Source organism: Sparus aurata, chromosome 6, assembly GCF_900880675.1.
Source record: "Sparus aurata chromosome 6, fSpaAur1.1, whole genome shotgun sequence".
In the NCBI taxonomy this organism is placed as follows: domain Eukaryota; kingdom Metazoa; phylum Chordata; class Actinopteri; order Spariformes; family Sparidae; genus Sparus; species Sparus aurata.
Window position 1 is genome coordinate 22128264 of NC_044192.1, and position 23542 is coordinate 22151805.

At 42.4% G+C, this 23542-nt stretch overlaps 1 protein-coding gene across 3 annotated transcripts in view; it reads right to left on the bottom strand.

The window, feature by feature from the left end:
- Positions 1-975: 975 nt before the first annotated feature.
- The window catches only part of LOC115583945 (zinc finger protein 385A-like), a 30725-nt gene continuing 8158 nt past the window's right edge, over positions 976-23542 (bottom strand). For all 3 annotated transcript variants that reach the window (XM_030421228.1, XM_030421230.1, XM_030421229.1), the window contains 7 exons: positions 15952-16097; positions 12187-12297; positions 5340-5514; positions 4313-4633; positions 3360-3547; positions 3164-3250; positions 976-3018 (listed from right to left, as the gene is read on the bottom strand). In XM_030421228.1, the coding sequence (XP_030277088.1) occupies positions 2791-3018; positions 3164-3250; positions 3360-3547; positions 4313-4633; positions 5340-5514; positions 12187-12297; positions 15952-16097 (1256 nt within the window). In that variant the 3' untranslated portion in view covers positions 976-2790. The remainder of the gene's footprint in view (positions 3019-3163; positions 3251-3359; positions 3548-4312; positions 4634-5339; positions 5515-12186; positions 12298-15951; positions 16098-23542) is intronic.

Below are 23542 nucleotides of genomic sequence, written 5' to 3' on the forward strand. Positions count from 1 at the left end.
TAATGACTAACATGTAAAATCTTAAAATTGTTACGATCATAATCCATATACGTTAACTTAATCAGTAACTGGACTATTGACAACTGTCTTACATCATCAGACTAAGTACCCATCCTGTCAGCGGGCGGCAGCAGATATTGAGTCACTAAAACTTGCCTCTGCGGAAGTGGCAGACTCTATAAGGTGGCAGAACACAGAGATCAATCACCTGATTCTATATAGTTCATTGTCGATGAAAAAATCTATAAATGAGGAGAAACTTGCAGCAACATCAGTTTCATAATCATCACCAAACTGGTCCACTTGTCCAATAACAAAATTGAATAAAGACTTCAGCATTATCGGTTGTCTCTCAGTCAGATGCTTCAATTGGCGCAATGCTGCTCACAATTTCAATTACATCAGGTTTTGCAAATGCTTTATAGTTTAGTCTTGAATACCCATGTTATGTCACTGTTAGGCAACAGTGATGTCTTTGCTTGTTTTACCTGAGAGCGTCCAGCTATTCATCCCCTGTCATTTAAAATGTGATCACTTTGGCTAACAACAGCAGTGTCCAAACAAACAAAAAACATGCAGTGTTTAATTTCTCACCTTTGAGTTGATTACTTCCACCAGTCATTTTTCTGTAGCACTTGTCATTATCTGCTGTAATCTTTGTTTCCTAATAGCCAGGCTTCCTGTTACTGTGTAATATAATGAACAGCTTCCTTTTTCCAAGTTGCCTCTACAGACACTGCAGTTTTCATTTTCATGTCTTAATGTCTGTTTGCTCAGCTCAGCGCACTAACCTGTGAGACCTTAATCAGCTTCTGATCATGAGTAGTTTGAAAATGCACATATACTTTAGTAGATGTTATGTGTTTAGTAACCTATTACTGATTGTTCTGTATGTCGAAACACAGTGATTTTAAATAACTTTCACATTGCGCACACTTTGTTTTCACATTAACACATTACTAAACTACTCGTACAACCAGTTACATTTATAATTTATTGTTGTCATATCTCATTACATTTGAAAAAGAAAAAGAAAAGAAAAATTACCAATCAACATTGCTTACAACCATAAAGTCAGTTTAATGATTTTATATATAATTTTGTTTTAATTCAACAATTAGGAAGCCCCAACATGAATGTTTTCTCGTTTTTTAAATAATCTACATTTACAGTTTCAACACACTTCTCCTAAATAACATTTCATATATTTGTAGACATTTTCTTTTTATTGCAGTTAACAAGAAAGGTTAGCAGGAGTGCTTAAAGTATTGCTACAGTTTCCGTTTCCTAAAGCTTCCTTCTAATGGTTCACAAGCCATCATGACAGTTTTCACTGGGATAGTTCAGGGTCATAGAGCACACGAGGCAGAGCAGACAAACTAAATGTTTTTATCCCACTACAGGCCTACGATACTACCAAAAATGCTGTGTTAGTTTTTGCATACAACTACTCATCTGTGTATGTGGTCCATTTCTCTTCCTTCTATAACATAATGCTGGTGTCTTCTGTCCCACACTTTTCCACCCTCCATGTATGAGGAAAATGTGGTCTGTGTAATTGAATGTGCACGTATTGCAAATACTTGCTGTCAAAGTCACAAATCAACCATTGTTCTGCTGTGCTCACAGTGTTGAAACTTTTCCATTAAGACGCTGAAACCTTTCAGTTTTGCACAGTGAGGTGCAGATGAAGAAAGTGAGGGATGGTCTCTTTAAATGTATTGAAGCCATTTACGTACATGTAGACTGTCCGCCATGGACTTTACTTAATGTGCTTTGTGTGACTTATTGGTGCATGTTTGTTGTCAGTGGCCATTTAGGGAAATGCATGATCTTCACTAAAGAAACTATGCAGCATGAGTTTATTTACTCCAACCTTACTGCATTTACACAGACTGAAAAATAAATACTGATAGCTGCATAGTGCACCAGTAGCAATCACTTCTTCACAACATCTCCATCTTTGCCAAACCACAAATGTGGTGAGTGATGTGATGTGAGTGATTTTAAGATATAATTTCAACAATTTTCCTTTTCCTCTTTGACTTCCTGTTTCCGTCCCATAGAGGTAAATGTCAACCATATAGGCCAGCTGTGAAATGTAGACATACAGTACAGAGAAATGTTTGCCAGTAACTGCAGAAACAGTACATCAATTCTTGGTACCTTTTCATCTTTGTAGGCCACTAAAACAGAACTTTACAGTGGTACAATCCACTATACTGTGACAGCTACAGCATGATACCAGCTAACATTAGAGGCAACTACTAAATCTAACCCAGCAGGCATGTTGTGATAACATTGATGCTTTGGATATGTAATGAATCCTTGCAGAGGTGAACATTTAAAACATATTGTAAGAGAGGTAGGGTTGAGTCAAATACAGTGGATCATATGTTAAATGACCATACATAGTCAGTTGCAGAAAGCAGGACGCTCAAAGAAGGATGCTTGATAAAATCTTGTTTCTAAGTTCCTCTTCAAACTGTCTTCAGAGTCTGCTTAATAATCGTCAAATAGTTGAGTGATGAAGGGAAAGTAGGAAGGATGGAAACATACGTTCTCTCTGAAATGTCCGAGATTTGTCTCTGGTTCTCCCTGTCAATGAAACAGTAGTGGTCTACAACCAGAGTGTGCACCATGAAGAGTCATCTTTATTTTGCTCACTGTTTTTTATCACATTGAAACACCAGCTGGAGCCACACCAGCTGATTTGGCTCTTGGCGGCACGAGGTTGCAGACATCCACTTCACAGTGTGCTTCTTCCCGACCTGTCCTCTCCTCTTGCCATCAGTAAGGGGTGAACAAGATCGGCCCGTGCGTGGTGCGGATGGGACCAGGGGCGGGCCTAAGCAGGCTGAGGGGTGTTCCCTGTAGGAGGTGGTGATGGTGATGAGGGTGGGAGGTCGGGCAAGGAGGACGTAGTGCCAGCTGATTGGAGGAGGCTGCAGCTGCCATCGCTGCAGCAACAGCCAGAGGACTTGGTAAAAGGCCAGCCCCCAGAGTTTTAGGAAGTTCCTTTAAGAAGGTCAAGAAACAATAGTGACTGATTGTTACACAACTTTAAGTATGAATGCAGTGAAGAGTGTTGAAACCTGAAACGATGATGTTTCTATCAGGAAGACTTAAGATATATGACTTAGGGAACAAAAAGAGTGTCTACCATAAAGTCTGTGCGCTTCTTGTGCCGACTGAGAAGAGGATTAGGTTTCCCTGCAACTCCATCCCGATGCCTCCGACTAGATATATGCTGAAAAATAAAATTAAAGAAGGACAGATTAGTTTGGATATATTGGATATTGGGATTGGCTTGAAACAACTTCACAGCGGGTCTTGGGATCTTTAAGTGGGTTTCTCACCTGTTTAAGCTGCAGCTCTGAGTTCACTCTGACATTGCAGATCTCACAGTGGAAGGTGCGTTCCTGAGTGTTGGGGTCAGAGGACAGCTCCCCTCCTTGCTCTGGACTGGGTTTAGGACCCAGTCGCGGGTATGCTTTAATGGGTCCCAGTCCACTCCGAGCCTCCAGAATGGTTTTGTGTTTGGTACCTACAAACAAAAAAAGAAAAAGGTATAAAGAGGTAATTAGGGGTAAATGGACTATACTTAGTAATGAATTTACTTTTCAGTGAGATTATGTGCTCAACTGCTGTTTCCAAGATTAAGAATGAGCCTAGAACCTTTTAGGCCATACCGCCATATACCTGATATATACCTCAGTGTTTTTAAAAGGACTTCATTGATGCCAGGACTGGGCAACAAAATCTAACATCACAATATTTCTGACCAGATAAGCCCTACTTTTGATAACGATGTTCCAACAATATTACAGGTATGACTATTGGTGGTTTCAATAAATATGAATACAGTGAGATTTCTGATCAATCATCATCAGTAATGGGGATAAAATGACTGAATAAATGATTGAGTACAAATGGATTGCATGGATTGTGATTTCACTGCATCCTTTTGGATTTTAATGTGTCAGAGCAACATCGCTGCCTTGTAATGGTTAGAGTTTGGCCATGACTATGAACATTATTTGCATTTATCAGTAGGACTGCACTAACATGTCAAACCATGCAGTTCTTAACCTTACCACTGAGTGGCACTAACACACCTGCTTTAGTTATCAAACTTCCAAGCGCAGAACAAATGCAAAATTTCTTCTAATGGGGCTTTTCCTAATGCCTCAGGGTGTCTAAAGTTGCTTCTAAGAGTGCATAATGCTTAATGCTGTTGTTTGTCAAGCTTATTTCTCTCTAGCGTGTGCATGAGTCTCTGTGCTCTCTGACAAAGCTGTGTTGAAGTTACCTTTGTTATGTGCCTCCAGTTGTGACAGGGAATTAACAGCTACTTTGCACAGAGAGCAGTAGAGAAGCTTCTTGGCTTTTTCTTCCTCTGACTCTCCTGAAGAAGGGCTGGGTGCTGGGGATGGGGTGTCAGGAAGAGCAGCTGCTGCTGGATCCACAGGGAGGATGCTGAGGGCCGCAGAGGGGGAGGGAGAGGATGGCAAAGGTGTGCTGACAGAAGGCAAGAGAGGGCAGTCGGCCTCTGCTGAGCTCAGGTTGGGTGTTGGAAGTTGGCTAGGGGTCAAAGGTGACTTGTTGGGGTTAGGACAGGATTGGATGTCATCTGTAAGCAGCAAAAGGTTTTCAGGTTAGTGAGTCATTTCTGAAAAGTCAACCATACAATAAACACCTCAACTCTGATCATGGTATAAAAATGTGAGAATAATGATGCATTTTCCCGCACTAGTTCTGCACTTCAAACTCTGTCTCTTCGAGGTCGAACACACAGCTGTGTCGGTCCATCTGGACCTGCCAGCAGGTCTGGTCAGCCCTGTGTGATGACACCTTAGCTAGACAAAGGCTTAGTGTATGACCACTGTACTTATTTTTTTTTCTATCGCCATAGTTCAATGTTAAACTGTGTGATGAAATCCTCTATTAACAAATGTTTTTGGGTTTTTTTCTCTTCTGTTGAAATCATATTAACACTACATTTCTTATTAGATGCCAACAGTCGTCTCTGGTGTTTCTATCACTTCACACAACAGCTGTGTTTTGCATCTGTGCAGTTCTGTAACAGATTTCTGTGTGTGTGTGTGTGTGTGTGTGTGTGAGAGAGAGAGAGAGAGAGAGAGAGAGAGAGAGAGAGAGAGAGAGAGAGAGAGAGAGAGAGAGAGAGAGAGAGAGAGAGAGAGAGAGAGAGAGAGAGAGAGAGAGAGAGAGAGAGAGAGAGAGAGAGAGAGAGAGAGACAGAGAGAGAGAGAGAGAGAGAGAGAGAGAGAGAGAGAGAGCAAGAGTGAGTAACATCATATGTCACAGGTGATGCTCACCCTGCTTATTAGGATCAGGCTCAGGGCTGGATGGCGAGGGGCCAGGTGGGGTAGGTGAAGCAGTAGGGGGAGGGTGCTGTTTGTCGCCATCTTGGAGACGAGCTGTCTTGGATGTCTCGATCCCCTTCACCCTCCGAGCATGGCGGTTCCCCTTATAGTGAGCCTCTGCCTGGCTCTGGCAGAAGAACAAGACATGTCAAAGGTTTATGTTAAAAGTCAAGGACCTCTGTTTTTAACTGACACATCATCGTGTCACTTCTTTTTATTTCCTTTTCCCTTCCAGACAGCCATATGAGCTGATGTTAGAGAACCAGTAAGTGAACCTAGATCAGTGAAGTGAACCCACACCAAATCTTGCACCCATTTTAACCTTCGACCTTCAAAAGGCAAATGTCTTGACATGGAGTTGCCCTTTCTTTACCATTAAGAGTTAAGAGATTTGTGACCAGACAGGGGCACTCTTAAATTCTCAAAAAAATTAACGATTAATCTAGAAAAAAAAACTATATTTGCACCCTGACAAAGCACCTACAATAACTCCCATGATCTCCATTTGAGCTATCAAGTGACCATCAGTTGAAGACCGTGGTTGTGCTGGGCAGCTTCCAGGTGAGGATGTCATACTGTAGCAGGAGCTACACGACTGAGTGGCAGTTTATAACCAAGAGTGCTTTGTGTGCTTCAGTAGCTCAATATATTTTAAATTAAATGACCCCCCCCCCCCCCCAACCCTGAAATATATATTCTGGCACCCTGCATATTCGGTGCAATGCAGTAAATGGCTTGTTTAGCTGATGGTTTGTGGGTCTGATGTGCTGATGAGGCTGTTGGGGAAGATTAGCCTTGAGTATATTTTCGTCTTTCTTCACCACTGGTGTAATCACTGCACTGGCCTGCCGAGTTAATGATGATTATTGAGTGGTGGGATTATCTGAAATGGGTTGGAGGCCTGTGGGCGACTGGTGACAGTTGACAGTCAGCTCCTGAGAGAAAAAAATGGAGCAAATCAAAAAGAGTTTGTGCCCATGAGAGTGAGTTTGCCTGCTTTTCCTTGTGTGATTGCCTAAGAGGATCAGTTTAAACTCAGGAAATGGGAAATATGAAGAGGAGTGGACATTTGTGTCATGGGTGTAGGGTTTAAGTTGTAGAGGTGTAGAGCTTAGATTACCCTACCAATACTAGGGAGTAGAAAAATACGATATCGATATATCGGCCAAAATACACACACATTTTTTGCAATGATCCCTCAAACACTTGACAAATATATGTATTGGTGGCAGGATATCTTACAGTCTAATAATACATTTTATCGTCTGAAATGAAATCGAAAAAAGTAAAATCAACCCATGCAATTTTTTCTGCACTGTGTTTTTTAAAACCAAAATGACACAGCTAAAGACATTACAGTTTGCATTTATATCACCTTTGCATTTTTTTTTATGAGCTTTGCATATAAACATGACTTATTTTGTGTATGTTTATCTTTTACTGCTTAATGAACTACAGGCTGTACCAACTGTCTCAGGTGGTTTTTCGAAACCCACTAATAATCAGTGACTCTGTCCTGTTCATCATCACAAATGTGCCAAAAAAACAGGGAACAGTAGAAAGCGGCAGAACATATACCTCAGACTACATCCAGAAGACAGAAGACTTGTTTGAAAAGAAGTCTCGATCAATATTATTCTGAATTGGACACATCGTTCTTTCAGCAGCTGGTAGCTGAAATTAACTTTTGCTAAAGAAGTGAGACATCTCGCTTCCTTCTAATCTCTGATGAGTTGCACATGCTGACTAGGCTCAGACCACACAGAGGCCAAAACAAATGGTTACTTTTTTAATATCTTTAACTTAAGTCTCTATTGAACACTCAGCAGTGACTAAACATGGTTCAAGTGCTGCTTGACAGAGACAGGTGGAAAGATATAAACAAGCCTTAAGTTCAACATGTCATAGCATCGCACTGTAAAGTGGAGTAAAATGAGTCTGTTCACCTGGGTCTTGTGTTTACATCACAGCCAAGACAAGCCAGAGGCGATAAATACCTGTGACTGCTGCAGGGTTAATTAACGCAGGAGTAAATCCTGATAATTTACATTCAACACACAAAAGCCAGATGTTAGCAGGTGAAAGTGGGTTTTTCGGCCAGTATGATGGCGATGTGTGACGGGATGTTATTTTGCTGACTCTCATTCGTTCACTCCCTCGAATGTTTCTGTAGCGATTCTGCTCCCGATTCTGTCAACAATTCCTTAAGATACCGGGCCTGCAAAATCAGCGTTCACCCTTTGAGTCTAGGTATACATGTACATGTCAGCTTCAAATGAAATCAAAGGAAAGTGAGTGAGGTGTTAGGGCACAAATATAGTTCCTGTAAGCTCCTCACTAATACAGTGATACAAGATTGTGTGTGTGACTGTATGTGCATGTGTATGCAGAAGCATGAGGCCTGCTGGGATTGGGTAGGTTGCATTATGTCAATAACGAAGCTAAGAGACCCACATGAGGCGCGTGACAGGTACATGTCAGGGGCTCTGCGGGATGGGATGCTTCTCTGAGGCAAGTGGACCACTGGGACGTGTTCAGGATGCCTCTGTAAGCCTGAGGTATTAACTGCCAATGATAGTTACCCATATAGCCCTCATCCTGATTGGTGATGACAGAAAGGCAGATATAGCTCCGCCTGTGTAACCCAACTCCTCTGGCTGCTGCTACCCAAAGCCCTGCAATTAGACAAGGGGATGAAGCCCAACAACTCCACGAACAACTGACAGCAAAAATACTCAATGCTCCTTCTTCTCTATGCAGTCCATACTTTCCTGCTGTTGTCCTTCTTACTTTACTCTGCCTCTCTGCAACTCCCCATCCATCGAGCTTTGATACTTCCACTCTCCCTGTGACCTTCAGTGTCATGTCTTAAGAAATCGATGTAGATGTGCCATCAATTCAGGCTTCAAAAGCTTGACAGCCTTGGAGGTGGGGGTGGGATGCGGCAAAGACAATATGATATAAAAGCGGTTAAAGCATCTGATCTTTGGAGTGAAGAGCAAAGTGAATAATGATGAAATATAAATGACGTTTGGTAAAGCAGGTGAAATGGACTGAGAGAAGCTACGAAAGCGCCTATGGAAAAAGGGGGATTAAGAGGAATGAAGAGGCAGAGATGGGATTTAAGGGGGAGAAAATGAGAGCAAGTGAATGTCCCTGAAATCCTTTTCCTCTCTAAGCAGGATGTGCTTTGATGTTTTATCTATAAAGCGACAAAGGCACAGAAAGCAGAGGGAGCGCGTCTAGCAGCCAAATCTACTGTACGGGGGTACTGGCAGCAGCGAGAGGAAGAGGGGGTGGGAAGATGCTGAGAGAGGTGGAGAGAAGGAGAGGGGGACCGATGATACAGTATACGCCACAGAGGGAGATGCAGAGACATGAAAACTGACAGGGGGAATGGTGAGCAAACTAAAGCAGACAGGGGATGTGAACGGAACGAGGTCTGGTGTAGGCCTGAGGAGAACAGAGAGCTAGAGGGAGAGAGAGGGGTCCAGTGTGGTACTGCAGTGGTGACGATGGCTAATGCAGCACGGCGTGACGTCAGCCTTGCAGCAGAGCTGAGCTAAACACTGGCAGGCTAATCTGTCCTCTGTGGCTTGAAATGAATTGCAATGTTATAATTACAACACGTGCGGCTACAGTGGAGTAGCAGTGAGGGGCAACCTGCGTCTGACCAGCCACTATCAATCAATCTGCCTCTTTCACTTAGTACTTGAGAGCTCCCACTCAACACCGGCCTGCCTCAGACGTAAACACCAAAGAAAACGCTGCTATTATTGATGCACTTTGCTGCTGTGCGAAGAATAATGAATGTTTGTCTGCGTTCTGACTGCAGCGCAGACCAGACATCGCGAGTAAGCCAAGTACTGAACTGTAAGCAGAGTATTCCTTCATTATTAAAGAATGTCCACCGTGCTTTAAGCTCCCAGTCTCTCGGGTTACTGTGGAAAATGCTGTAGAGCTGCAGCAGAGCAGATGCACACCGTGGCTTGCAAGTAAAACAGCGGGCAGGACTAACAGGTGGCTCGGCATTAGAGGTCTCAGCGCATGGCACATGCATGATACAAGTCAGAAACATGCGCGTACACTTCCTTATGTGCAGCATGTAAATATGAACATGCTGTAGTAAATAGAAGTGCTCCCTGCTCATGTTCTGTACCCCACGCTAATGTAGACCATGTGAGAACACGCAGGTCTGAGCAGGGGGAGATATAATTAAGCGGCCCCTCACAGAGAGAACAGTTTCAGATGACTCCCTCCCTGACCGTGTCCTTTACACACCACTGCATTTAGAGTACAAGTATTTAGCGCTTCATCACTGGAATGCATTAATATTTTTAGCTAGGCTTCTGCGTCAAGTTTTTGTTTAATTTCTGCTGATGTTTAGTTTAGAGTTTACGCTGTAGGTGGTAAACGCCAGGATTTTTTTCATCCGCAAAAGCTTTTTTAATATCTAAAGATACACATTGCATGAAGATGTTTAACTTTTTATACTTCCAATAGAATTAACGGTAGACAGTATTGTGAGCTGTTTTCCAGTGGGACAATGAAAGAGGTCAAATGTATTTAATCGATTAGAAAAGTTGTGAACCATCTCAAGGCCCACCAGGAACTGTAACTAACTATCAAAATATTTCCGCTGCACACATGTACTCCCAGAAGACATACACACCGTTAAAGGCCCGGCACTAGCCTCTTAACACATCAATCATGTCATCCCATAGCCGGGTTTTGGATGTCCGCGTTATGAGTTATTTGCTTTTCACCTTCAGTTAACACTGCTGCCTCTTTAACAGGGACACTCAAATCATTCCTCTAGAGTTTCATCACTTCTGGACGCTTTCATTTCAGTCCCTCTGCCTTGTGCTGGCATAGCGCCGACTGTCTCTGTCACGAGTGACGTGCGGAAAATGTGCTCAATCAGCTTTAAGGTATGGCTTTGAGGACAAGCTCCTGTGAGCTGTGGTTCACCCTCACACATCTCACATTTTTCCATTAAAACCTCATCAGAGTGGACTTAAAAAAAACACTTGTACTGAGAGGCTCGCTATCAACACCTGAAGTATGTGTTCAAACCCAACACACGGTTCATCAAAACAAAATCTCTGCGGCATTAAACGGAAAGGTTCAGCAAACTTCCTGAATCTTGCTTGCTGTCTTCACATTTGCTTTTTTTAATGCAACATTAATTTTGCTCATATTTTGCACACACAAAGTTAGACTGGACTGTCATAGATTAAGCAAGCAGCGTTTCTCTCATGTCTTTCTTCCTCCACTCTCCTTCCTGGACAGGCTAAAATTGGAGCTGAGAAACTGTGAACCAAGTTCTCACCTGCTCCAGCTGTACAGTCAATCAACAACTAACTTTGAGTCCAGTCGACTAACATTTTAGGTCACGATTTAACGTATTAGAGTGAAGGTGCAGGACTTTCGACAGTTGGAATGTTTACTAAGCTCCACCCCCTTAGTTACTGTGGTTACGCCTGTCAAGCTATTTGTTCTTATTGGGCACACATCCAGTTTACAATGATAACAGTAAGGGATTACCTGCCTATGCCATAAAAGCACTACATTTGCTCTGATGTGGCATCTTTTCTCTGCCTGCAGTCAAAAATTTCAACACTAAGATTTTCATTTTTAAAGCAAATGTATTTTGGTTCCAAATATCAGGTCTCCTTGATTACTACCAATCAGTATTGTATCTGCCCTGAAAAATCATCCCTAATAATGGTGGCAGATTTACCATTTCAAAAAACGCTAAGTCTTTGATTTCAGGCAGAGGCAGACATTTCATTTTCACCCAGCAACTCTTGATTGTCCGCTGTGAGAGGATTTCAGCGTAGAGGCTGCACGGGGTGTTGCAAACTTCTTCATTCATTGTGTTACGCACACCGGCCCACAAATATATATTACCCATAAACAATACTTGGAAAAAGGAGCAGTTGTAGAATAGTAAATATGTTTTCTTGGTGTCACAAACCCCCAGAAATGTGGGGGCCCATTCAGTCCAGTAACATTTGGGACATCTAAAAGAGCCGTTTAATTAAATTATTTTATTCCATTCATATCTGCAGGGAGCCCAACAGGGAGTCAGCTGGACAGGAGTGTCAATGCATGGCTCTACAGGCCAAAAAAGCGTGGATGCATGAGGAGGCCCATCTATGCTAAAAATAAAGACACTGCATTGTTCTTTTACTGCAGCGTAGAACTGGTTAGAACAATGATGAGAACCTACTTGTTAATTCATGCTAACATAACCAAGGTGGGCTGTTTTGTTTTTACGCTTAATGTTACAGGAATAAAGTATGAGGGCTTACTCGTGTGATTTGCAAACATTATCAAACACTATCTTGGGTAAAGGGTTAATCTGGGGTCTGAGGAGTCTAGCTTTATCAATTACAGTGAAGAGCAGGACAGAGCTGCTAACATTAGCCTTAAATCTGATCCAGATTCAATGTAGTGGATGTGCTTGTTTTTTAACGTAACCTGTAAACCAACAAACTTGCTGGTTAAGGATGGGCTTGGTTACTGCTGTCAGTAGTAAGCAAGTTAACCTGGCATGCTAACATGTTTGCTGCTGACATTTGAGACACTATTTAATCAATTTCTTACACTTTACACTCATATTGTTGGTAAGGCTATAGACACCAGCCTGAATACTCTTTAAATACCAAGCATCACTCACATTACTTCCTCATACATATCAATTTGGTGTCGTTTGAAATCCAAGGCTCGAGTAGCTCAGCAGGATATTGTCGAGGCAAACCCCTTCATTTGAACCATTCAAGGTTTTTTTTACCTCCGAGTTGAAGCGTATTTGGCAGACGTTGCAAGAGATGATTGGCCGCTTTGTCTTCACCATAGGTGGGCCGAAGGTATGCGTCATCACAGCCTTCTGGACAGGGTCCATCTGAGGAGAGACAAGCCAGAGGTCACATCAAAGACTCAGCAGCACGGGAGGATTTGGAGGGCAGTGTTCCTGTGTTTCTCCTAATCCACTGGATGTGGATGAGAGAGAAAGGTTTTGAAGAAAAAGTGCAGGTGAATGACAGGCGGAGCTGTCAAAGAGAGAGAAAGCTGGGAGAAAAAAAAAAGAGTGGAGAAGAGTGAATTGAAGAGCGAGCAGTGATTGATGTGGACAGGAGGGTGTGTTTTCTCAGCAGCAGCTGGTGCCGCTGTCTGTGCCGGAGTTCTTGGGTGCCGTTCAAACGCTTTAATTCATGCTGGGGTTAGAAGAGCCTAATTACAGACCCCTATCTCCAAAAGATTGTTCTACGTTTGTGTGCTACAAAACCGCTGCTTTTCAATCATAACATCATATCCCGAGTATCACACGAGACAGGTGCTAGGTTTTCTGTGAAGTACCTTGATAAGAGATCAAATGTATTTAGATAATATTCAACTTTAGGGACATGATGTCCTTGTAGTGAGGAAAGCAATCAAATTCTGCTGCAGGGAAACTGAATTTCACTTATTAAATAATCAGTAAGCGATAAAAATACAGAAATACTAGAAATATAAAACGATGAACAATGAAATTATCCAAGTGAAATATGCACAAGCCTGGGATAACATGTTGGTACAGTAATCAAAAACAAAACAACTGAGGAGTAGATTTCCAACATTTATGGGTTGACTTAAGTTTGAATACAGAGGTTTATTTCATTACAGAGGTGTAATTGCTGTCATTAGAAGCAGCTCAGCATACATCCTATTTGGAGATTCACATAATATGATAAAACACATATAAGAATTGAGAAATATGTATATTAAAAAGACAGCGGCAATGAAAATGTTTAATAAGATGGAAAAATTATAAACAATGTACAAGTGTATATATATATATAAAATTCCAAAAACGATGGGCTAAAAATACAAACCAAACTTGTTAATATCAGATCAAGTACAGATTTAAGCCACGACATTCTCTTATGAAATGTTTACCACCTCATTTTTAGTAACTCATGTGGACCCGTGTGAGCTCTGACCCATTGGCAGGGTTCAACAACCACGGCGCTGGGTGTTGCCCTCATTAAAAAGCCAAAAGCACACTGCGGTTTTACTCAACCTCTCATCTCCTGCTCAGACTGTGAACACACGCTGCCAAATGAGAGACTGTTTACACTGTCAAGCGCCAGGCACCAGGGGAAATGGTATAATTGGTCTGAAAACTTAAACCCCGTTTGAATGCATTGTTAGAAATATTTATAGACTTTAGCCTGCCTTTTTTTTTTTGCTTCCTGTCTCCAACTCGCATCTCCGAATCGCCTCCCTTGTTTTGTACTCTTCACGTGGAGACCCCGTAATACCGTGTTTGTTTACATCTGTACATTTGTCTCTGTGCCAGCATCGTTACGTGGATGAAGGCCTGACGGCTTTTGTGTTTAGAGTGTGTTGTCCATGTGTCGTTGTGTGACAAAAACGAAAACTCTCTTGCTCAATGTCCTGTCCCTCTTTCGTTGGTGGTCTCTGCCTCCCATCACTGTGAGTTTTTTGCTGCCATTCTTTAACCACCTGTTCTCGTCCCTACTGTTATAACCTCATTAACCTATTAGTCCACGTTCTGTCTCCTCTTTCACTCTCTCTTTCATCAAACAATGAAGCTTTTGTTGCACCAGAAATTTACCCTGTGTGCCACATGTTTATCTGAGTTTGGAGTCAATTTGACGCGTTATTCTTAGATAGCCAATCGCTTACACATTGTAAGATATCTGTTTATTCATTTGTTTCAGATTATAAAAGACATCATCCTTAAAAAGTCACTCTTGGTTAATTTGGTAGTGACAACAAATGCATTGTAGTCCTACAACAGGTCCTGTAGCTGTGTTTGTAATGGCACGTTATTGACCACAGGTGGTAGAAAACATATATTTAGAGGCTACTCTGTCAGAGATGCAACAAGGGAAGAGCAACTCTTTTATTTGTTTACAGCGCACTTAATCTGTGAGCTGAGAGGATTCACTGCTTTAGCTGTTTCATAAAAACGACAGTGAGCCCGGTTCCAGAAATCTAAATCCTGTGTTGTGCTCTTCGACGACGGAGCCAATGAGTGCAATGTGAAGTGGGTAGATACGGTGTATACTACTTTATGGAAATAACTTCACCATGATAACTGGGAATCAAGGAAATCATGAATGTCCTCACACAAAAGACAAAAAAGCTGAGATGATTTACCGTCCCTTATTCATTCTGAGTTGCTAAAGACTGTCAACATGGCTGAAGGCATGGCTTTCACATTGCATGCCACACAATAACAAGTTAAAACAGATGTGTGTAAATGCCACGGATTCCAAACTAAATAGGGACAGGGGGAGATGAGGTTTCCACCATTTATGATTTATGATTACTTATTTAGGATTCGCTGGTAGATTGTTTTTCATAGAAAAAAAAAAAAATTATGTCCTGTGTGTGAGGCAATACAAATATCTATTTAAGTAGTTTTTTTTGTTGTAGAAAATTATTTTGTTGATGATCGGGATAGCATCGTAACATCTTTGATAACAAAGTGATATATCTTTCCAAAACCAACTGACACAGAGAAATAACACGCACATTAAACTTTAGCGTTACAGAAAAATTATTTTCCTCGGGAGAGTAACAAATCAACAGAGTGGGAGAGGCTCATGTTCTCCCTCTGCACTCAGCGTGCCTCACTGTGCAGCTTATGGCTCAATACAGGTGAGACCTGCATTATACTCCTGAGGGTCTTAAGTGTCTGGAAATTACTTGTAATCCTGTTGAGTCAGACCCGATATGAGCTTTCTAGATAACTCAAAGAACTCCATGCTGCACAAAAAGTTTCGACCCACACTGGAGCACTGCTGTGTTTCAAGCCATAAACACAGTAATTGAGTGTTTTTTTCTCAGTCCTCCCTTCTCTTTATGTCCTTTTTGTCTCTGCAGCCTCTCGAGACGAGCTGGCTGGTCAGGCTTTTGAATGAAGACTCTAGTCTGTCCCTCGGTGACAGCGGCGTTATAGACCTTTTGAATTTTACTGTGCGGACAGAGAGTGATTTGGATTTAGGTGTTCTGGCATTAGTGGCCACACTCAATGTCCTCACTGAAGCTGGATGAATCATTAACCTGCGGAAGGGTCATTTTGCCTGAGCGCATAAAAATGAGCTAACCGATAATATGTGTGTGCGTGGTGCACGTGCATCCGTGTTTGTGGCCACACTGACCTTCACATGAAACCCAATCTGGAAATGAGAAGGAGCCACAGGAAATGCTGACTACAGAGAACACAGCCTGGGCCTCTTATACAATTGATTAGCTGTAACTCATTTTATTGCAATAAAACAGTCGCCCGGGCATTTTCTCAATTATGCTGAAACTCACTCTGCTGAACAAAAAGTAAACAGCTGTCACCTTATCATTTTGGATTATACAGTATAAATCCTCGGCACTTTATCACTTGTCTTCGCTCAGGAGGCAGCGTTCCAGAACTTCCACTGAATACCAGCCCTGCCTTCTGTTAGGTGTAACGAGATGATGACAAATCCCAGACGCTGTGTGTGCACACGTGTATACATTTTTGTGTGCAGGTAAGGCTGCAAGCACTCACCGTATTGAAGTTGTGGAAGAGGCCAATGCTGGCTGGGTGAGGCGACTCCAGGGGGAACTGGAGGAAGGGCTTCATGTCCAGTGGGGCAGGGATGACAGGTGGGCTCCTGAGGAAGGCTGGGACCGGCCCCGGTCGGTTTATGCTTCCTGTGGTAGATGCACAAACAGGGAAATTAGGGACATTGTAGAATGAGACAAAGCTAAAATTCCTATAAATTATGTGTGTTCCTCGTACAGCGAATAATGTAGAGAATAGGGATGTCTGATCATATTGGTGCATGATCACTAAAAGATTAGATATTGGCATCAGCCTGAAATAAACATTTCTGATGATATTACAAATCCATATAATGTTGCTGTAATTGTGTGCATACACAGCAAACCACTGACTAGTATTTCTCTTATTTTTCTCAGTGAATGTGTAGAAAACCACGGTGGTGTTGACCTTCTTATCGTACTCTTGACAAGAAAGAGAATAAGAGTGTGTCAAATAATTCCTTTCAAGCTAATCATGAAATCAGATCATGTACCCGAGAAATCGGGTGCCTTTCTTTGAATAAATCTAATACTCCCTTTTTCAAAATCTAAACCCTCATACTCTGCGTCATTTTCCATATCCAGCCCCACTACCCACCCACACCTCTCCTCTCTCTTGCTCACTTTTCTCCTAGTAGTAGCTCAGCAGCGGTGAATGCCTGCACTTGAGGAGTCTTCTGTGATGGGCAGGAGGGCTAAGCTCCTTAAGCCTCGCAGCTGGGGTGCTGCAGATATCCGCCTTTTCTCCATTTCTCCCTCTGTCTTTCTCTCACCATGCACAGTTTTCTATCCTCATTTCATGGTCCCTTATTCCGTCTGTCTGCCTCTGTATCACCAGTCTGTACTTCTCCTCACTCCAGCACCAGTCCTCCTAGCTGTTTTGTTCATCCTCATCCTCTTTCTGTTTTGCTCTCTCCTTCCCACTTTCTGCTTCCTGTAGTTATTTTTCTTTAGCGTAAAACCAGCAGGGCGCTTCAGGCCCAATCTAGCTATGCAGAAAGAATTTGTATAATCTTTTCTCCTGAGATTATATGCAGTCATCATCCTCTATTGCCACTGCTTTGTGATGACTACTTAACCATTTTGTTACATTTGAGAGGAGAAATTGGTCACTTGTCAAAACGAAGGAGAGAAAAGGCTATTTTGGTAACAGCAGAGGAGGCTCCTTTCAATGACGGCAAGGGAGACGTAAAAAAAACTGTGCTGTCAGGATCAGAAATAGATGGAGGGGAAAGTCTCTCCTTCTGGCATTCCCCTTCAGACCATTTCAGGGTGGCTTTGGCAGCTGAAGCTCAGCTGCAGCTATTGTCATTTGTGTCTGGCTGCTTTAGCATACCCTTTATGAGAGGCAGGGAGTTAACGAAGATAGGAACGGGAATAAGATATGAAAGTGCAGGTCACGGTTTAAATGTCCTTCAGACATGCCATGAAATCCCATAGCTCACATGGCGGCCATTATCGCCTCTCCAAACCAACCACAGCAAGATTTGTGCAGAGTGAGAAAACCAGCGGTAATAACACACCTTAGTTCTCACCAACATATGAACATGTTGGAATGAACGAAAGCTCAACACCAGATATCCTGGAGGGATGAGTGTAAGCAATAGCAAGATCAGATAAGAACAAATCTATCTGGGACTATTTTTAAATGATGATCAGCGAAAGTTTCATATAGTTTTTGTTCCAGTAGGGTCGCTGATGTATACTTTATTTATGATAAAGGCTCTATCATTTCCCCGAAACAGGGTGGCACTATAGTTTGTCAAAATAGGAGTAAACAGTGTTTTTGTTGGGGATTTTTTTCAGCAGTGGATTAATACGCATTTGGTGATCTAGGGAGTATTTATAGGACGCTGTAAGTAGGATTGACTCAGAAGTGCGCAGCAGTGCTCTATGGCTCAGAGGAAAAAGATGTATTAGGCTTTAGCCACAGAGATATCGTAAAGACCAGGTAATTGGTGGCCTTTTGTCTTTTCGTGGGATTTGTTGAAGAAAAATAAAGACTAAAATGACCTAATACATTCTATGGATTCTTTCTCGCTTCTAGTTTTTATGTCACACACTAAAAAAAGGGGTGGAAATCATCAAAGATGCAATTAAGCATGTGGTTAACAAAGCATGTTAAAAGACAATAATGTTCAAGCCTTATAGCCTGGCTTGGAGGGATCATCATTGTGTTTCCTCTTTGGTTAGTGAGGCACACTCTTGGCACGCTGCTGTTAAATCTGCAGCTCATTTTACGCCACATTACAATTTAAAGGTCAGAGCGTGTCTGCTGTTACTTATACATCTGCATTTACTGTGCAGACTTTCACAATACACTGATGTGTGTAGCATTGGCACACATTGTGTTCAGGGTCATATTCTGCACCATCCCACAGCAGCTCGATGCAGTGCGAGCGTAGCAGCAGCAGCAGCATCCTCTGACCTACCCTCCTCCTGAGTGATTTACAATGACATCAGATAAGTGAACGCCACGTCTCCACAACAGCAACCACACAGGGAGGGAGAGCATTGATTGGACACATTCTGAGGAGCGTTAAAGTGTTAAAGTGCTGCCAAACTCTATAAATCCAGGCCTCACCATCTATTGCTCCTTCTCTCCACTAAAATGAACCGACAGCGCTGTCTCACCCAGCCCCTCATCTTACTGCCTTTTTTTTCTAATGCAAATGTTTGGGCGAGAAAAAGATCAATGCCTGTGTAATAGCTTATTGAATTTTTGTGTAGATTGTGAGAGAGAGGTACTTGGACAGAAATGAAGAGACGCTGAGGGGGGAAACAAAAACGAAAAAAAAGAAAACAGACAACCACTGACAGAATCCTATCGTCATAGTTGATTTCACAAACCTCGAGATGCGCGCACACACAGGCATGCACGCACCAATATGCTGTGACTAAGGCTTCCCAAATTGGCAATTCATTTAGCCAATTTACGTTTAATGATCACAGAGGTAATGTCAATGTCAGTGACGTTGCTGGAGCCTCTCTGTATTCCCTGCCTGCCTCCGTCTTCCCTCCGTGCTCCATGATGGGACTAAGAGGGAAGCAGAGAGGAGACTGGGTGACATGCAGTCTAGCAGATTGAAGTTTGATGAGAGGCAGAAGCACTGCAGGGTCCCACCAAAAAAAAGTAGCAGAAAAATGAAATGCAGCCACCTTTGGTTCCAGGCCCCTCTGCTTCACACTCAAGGGGACCGGCTCAGCACACGATGCCAGCCGCCTCACATCTGCATCTAAATGGGCTGCTGTGCACAGAGGACTCTCAAATGAGCTTCTGTGGCAGATTAGCCAGCCTTTCCCTGACAAAAAAACCCCTTGCTGTTCCTGCAGCAGAAAAGGACAACAACTCTGTGCTGGCTCTGTTAACCCAAAAACCTCTGGATCTACTGTTCTCTTTTTTGTCTTTCCGCTATGTTTTGTGTGAAAAGGTGTAGATCCCGACATTCGGTGGCAGATGACAAGTTGATGATTGCCATCTGTTCAAATGATTTGTTTTGCGGCAGGAATGCTGAGCTGCCACATTTTGGCATTAGGCAGCATAAATACCAATTCTCTGCAAAATAAATACTTGAAATGATTTGTTACATCAGCTCTCTCCCATGTGGCGTACATGCACTGCAACTGTGTTACAGTGGGTCCAACCTTTGAAGAAGCGCAGTGTTAACTTTGTTGTGATTGCAGGGGCGAGATGGCTCTGTCTTAGTGTCGCATACTGCTACTGTGAAGGACTGAGCATGAAATCCAATTTACTGCAGCTCAGCTTACCCTCAAGTCAAAGGCGGCTATTTCAACCTATAAGCAGGGGAAAGACGACAATGCACACACATTCACACACGGGCCTTTGTAGTCTGAATTAACGGTGCTCTGAAAAGGAGTCACTCCTCGGCTCAACCCTGATTAATGTTGTGTTTGTCTGTGTGAGATCTGGACAGTGAGGAAAGGACACGGCGAGGAGGAGAGCTGAGTGCTGGTGAAGGAGAACACAGTTGATTTCAGTCTGCACTTTGTTTTAATGATAGATGCTCTGCGCCCCAGTGGCCAGGCTTAAATGCCACCTCCCAGAGAACTCTCACAAGTCCTTTTTCACTGGAAAGAGAGAGAGTGTGTGTGTGTGTGTGTGTGTGTGTGTGTGTGTGTGTGTGTGTGTGTGTATGTGTATTTTTTATGCAGTGCTCTCGAGATCAGCTGCTGTAGACCTTCTGCAGCTCCCCTCTCTGATTTCATGCAGTATTTGTAGTAATTGAACACTTTTGTTTCCCCCTACAGATTCTGAACAGCTCTCATTAAAAACAAAACCATTATGTAATGATGGTTGCACATTGCTGTGTTTGGACTTTTCCCTGAGAACAATTTCTCATGAAAAATTCTGTCTTGTCTTTCCTTAGCGCCAGATTACGAAACATCTTACAGAGGTAAAAAAAAAACAAAAAAACTCTCTGACTGGGGAAGGAATGACGATGACGAGCAAAGGGGAGCCGGGTAGGAAATAACGGCAGCGGGGGCTTAGAGGATGGAGTCGATTGAGCGAGGAAAAGCGGTCTGGACGAGGAGGGAGATGAGGTGGAAAGAGAGGGAAAGCATTGAGGAGGGGGAGGGGGCCGCATGTTTTGAGGTGAGTCCAAGGTGACCAGGGGAGGTAAAGAGCCATGTTAACCTGCAGGTTAATGTACAGACGGCAGGAAGCAGTGATTCCATACTGAGCTGTAGCATGTGACATACTGTGCTGTACATGTGTTAAAAATGTTAGAATCGGTCCAGTTGGTACAGTTGCTTGGAAGGGTTAACCTTTGGCTGTCACATGCAAAATGTCATGAGCGCATGAACAATTTTGGGTTATTCTGTTGCCCTCCCTGCAGTTCTATCTACGTGTCACGTCTTGGTTTCTAGCATTCTCAAAAATCCTGAGAGTTGGAGAAAATGGCTCATGTATGGTCCAGTTTTGATGTGTATTTGCAGCTGTGTGCAGGATTTTAACACATTCACTGTTCTGTGTTTGCATCATCAAACAAGCAGATTTTCTTTAAATAATTCCACAAATATTTAGCCATGGGGCAAGTTGCGAGCAAAGAGTGTGTTCAAGGATTCAAGTTGTGTTCTTGTAGAAGTCAGAGTGCACCGGGAGCTCCTATATTTTGTTATTTTCTTCAAACATTTCACTTATTTCTTCATTGCCTCTGTACATTTAAAAATTTGATTCATTAAACCACATGATTAGAATTTACTCAAGTTCAAGCATTTTGAGATGGTACTCGCAAATGTCTCAAAATGACCTCTAGATGCTGTAGTAGTTATGACGGGGATTGAGCCATACACCGCCAGTGAAAATGATCTACATACAGTCATGATTCACGACAATTTCAATGTCTGTATCTGAAATATATGTCGCACATGAAAAATTATAAACCTCTGTTGGCATTATTTCTCTCTCTCTCTCTCTCTCTCTCTCTCTCTCTCTCTCTCTCTCTCTCTCTCTCTCTCTCTCTCTCTCTCTCTCTGTCTCTCTGTCTCTCTCTGTGAACGAGGGTCAAGAAAAATCAGGTGATCATCATTATTGATGGCCATCATCAAAGCCAAACTCACTATTAAATATTCGGACTGGCAGCCATGACGCAATGAAAATTCGATTTTTGATAATCATCAGTGGATGTGAATTTTATGACAAAGTGGGTAAAGGTAAATATTAGAACAATAAGAACAGTCTGATAAATTCAGTAATTATTATAATTTCACCTTTAACACACAATCCTTTATCATCATCATATAACAATATCCAAAATCTGGGATTGTATATAGTCTCATATCCCGATAACGTTATAATAACAATGTATATTGCCCAGCTCGTATTTGCACTCACTTGCTTCTTTCCTTTAGTTTTGAACATAAGCACGCACCACCTAAGATAACATAAGCGTGCAACACCTAAATTAAGCCTTGCATCCTGTCAGTAAACAAAAATCACCCTAGACAAAAATATAAAGGTCAACACCTGTCTTGACAAACATTGAAATTTCCCTTTAAGCCATGGAAGGTTAATGTTAACGGTACATTTATGAATCCTAGTCATTTTCACATAATCCCTCCGTGCCTTTGAGTTTTGGGCAGTCGTGTGAATGTTAACTGCAGAGCTTTATTTCACAAAGCGGCTCACGAACATCTGCCTATCTGTAGCTCCTCTCAGGCCCCCGCTCTTTTGGGAGGTGTTGGAACATCCTGAAGCCGGCTGCCAGCTTTCTCCTTCATTACACTGCAGTCATGATGTAGCACAGAAACCACGCAGAGCAATGGTAAGAGCCATTTAGAGATCCTCCATGTCAACATGACCTGCAGCCCTGCCCCACATTATTATTCTGTTTGTCAAACCATTTACACACCTGCTGGGAGCTGGAAGAACACACCACTGCAGAATGCACACTGACAGAAACCTGAGTATACAAGCGAGCACGCAAACACACAAAGTGGGTGAACACACAACAATGGCATCAGACGCACAAAAGCCAGGTGCATCTCCTCATGATTTAATACAAAGGAGAACACACAAAGGCAATGAATGACAATCTTCAACAAACAGAGAATCTAAATAGAGCAAAAACAGGATGTATGCAGCTGAAATACATATGGCATATTGTTTTTTACCGCAGAAGCAGAAATTACAGGTTGTATTTCGGGAGCTGATTGGAGTCTGAAGGGCAGAGTGTAGTTTTATGCTATAGCTTGGTTTTGAAGCAACACGCAGCGGTTATGTAGGGTAAGAGGCTTGTGGCTCAGCTGTGGTCTGCATACCTTCAGGACTGTAAACAACAAAGACTTTATGGTCACCCTGTGTGCCCTTCTGCCATTTGATCCTCGGAACCAGTAAATGACAGACCTGAGTGTTTTGTTCAGCCTTCGACTTTTATAATTATGGTCAACAATTCCTCTGGACTAAATGACAAATATATCTTGCCCTCCCTCACCTATAACCATTTCCCGACACCCAGTCTTCCAAAACCGTCACATACAGTAAGGCTGTCAAAGAAATGATTGATATGATTGTTTGGTGATCAGTTTTCGGTACTGCAGAGGTTTGATTAGCTTCAGGCACAACAACACAGCCTGTTAATTGAGCTCCGAAAAACAGAATATATTTAGCCATGTAAGCAGCATCGCTCCAGGAATGTTGGTCAGTCGGTACACCACTTTTGTTCAGACTGAAATATCTGAATGACTATTGGATGGATTGTCATAAAATGTTGTGCAAGCATGCATGGTCAGTTTTATTTTTTTCTCTCGATGCTTTTCCTGATGCTTTTTCCTGCCTGTCGTATGAAATTGACAAACCCCTTGAAGCATGTTTTGGCTATAAAAATAAAATCGATATGACTTAGCTTAATTTTATCACAGCAACCTTTGAATAGATTGCTATGAAACAGGGTCCAGATCTCCAGGTTGCCCAGAGGATAATGAACTGACGCACCAGATCCGAGAAGGCGTCCTAGGAAAGTGTTAGAAGGTTCTTGGAACTTTCTGTCGCAGGCTAACTTCAACCAGTCAGATCAACAAACCGAACAAACTTA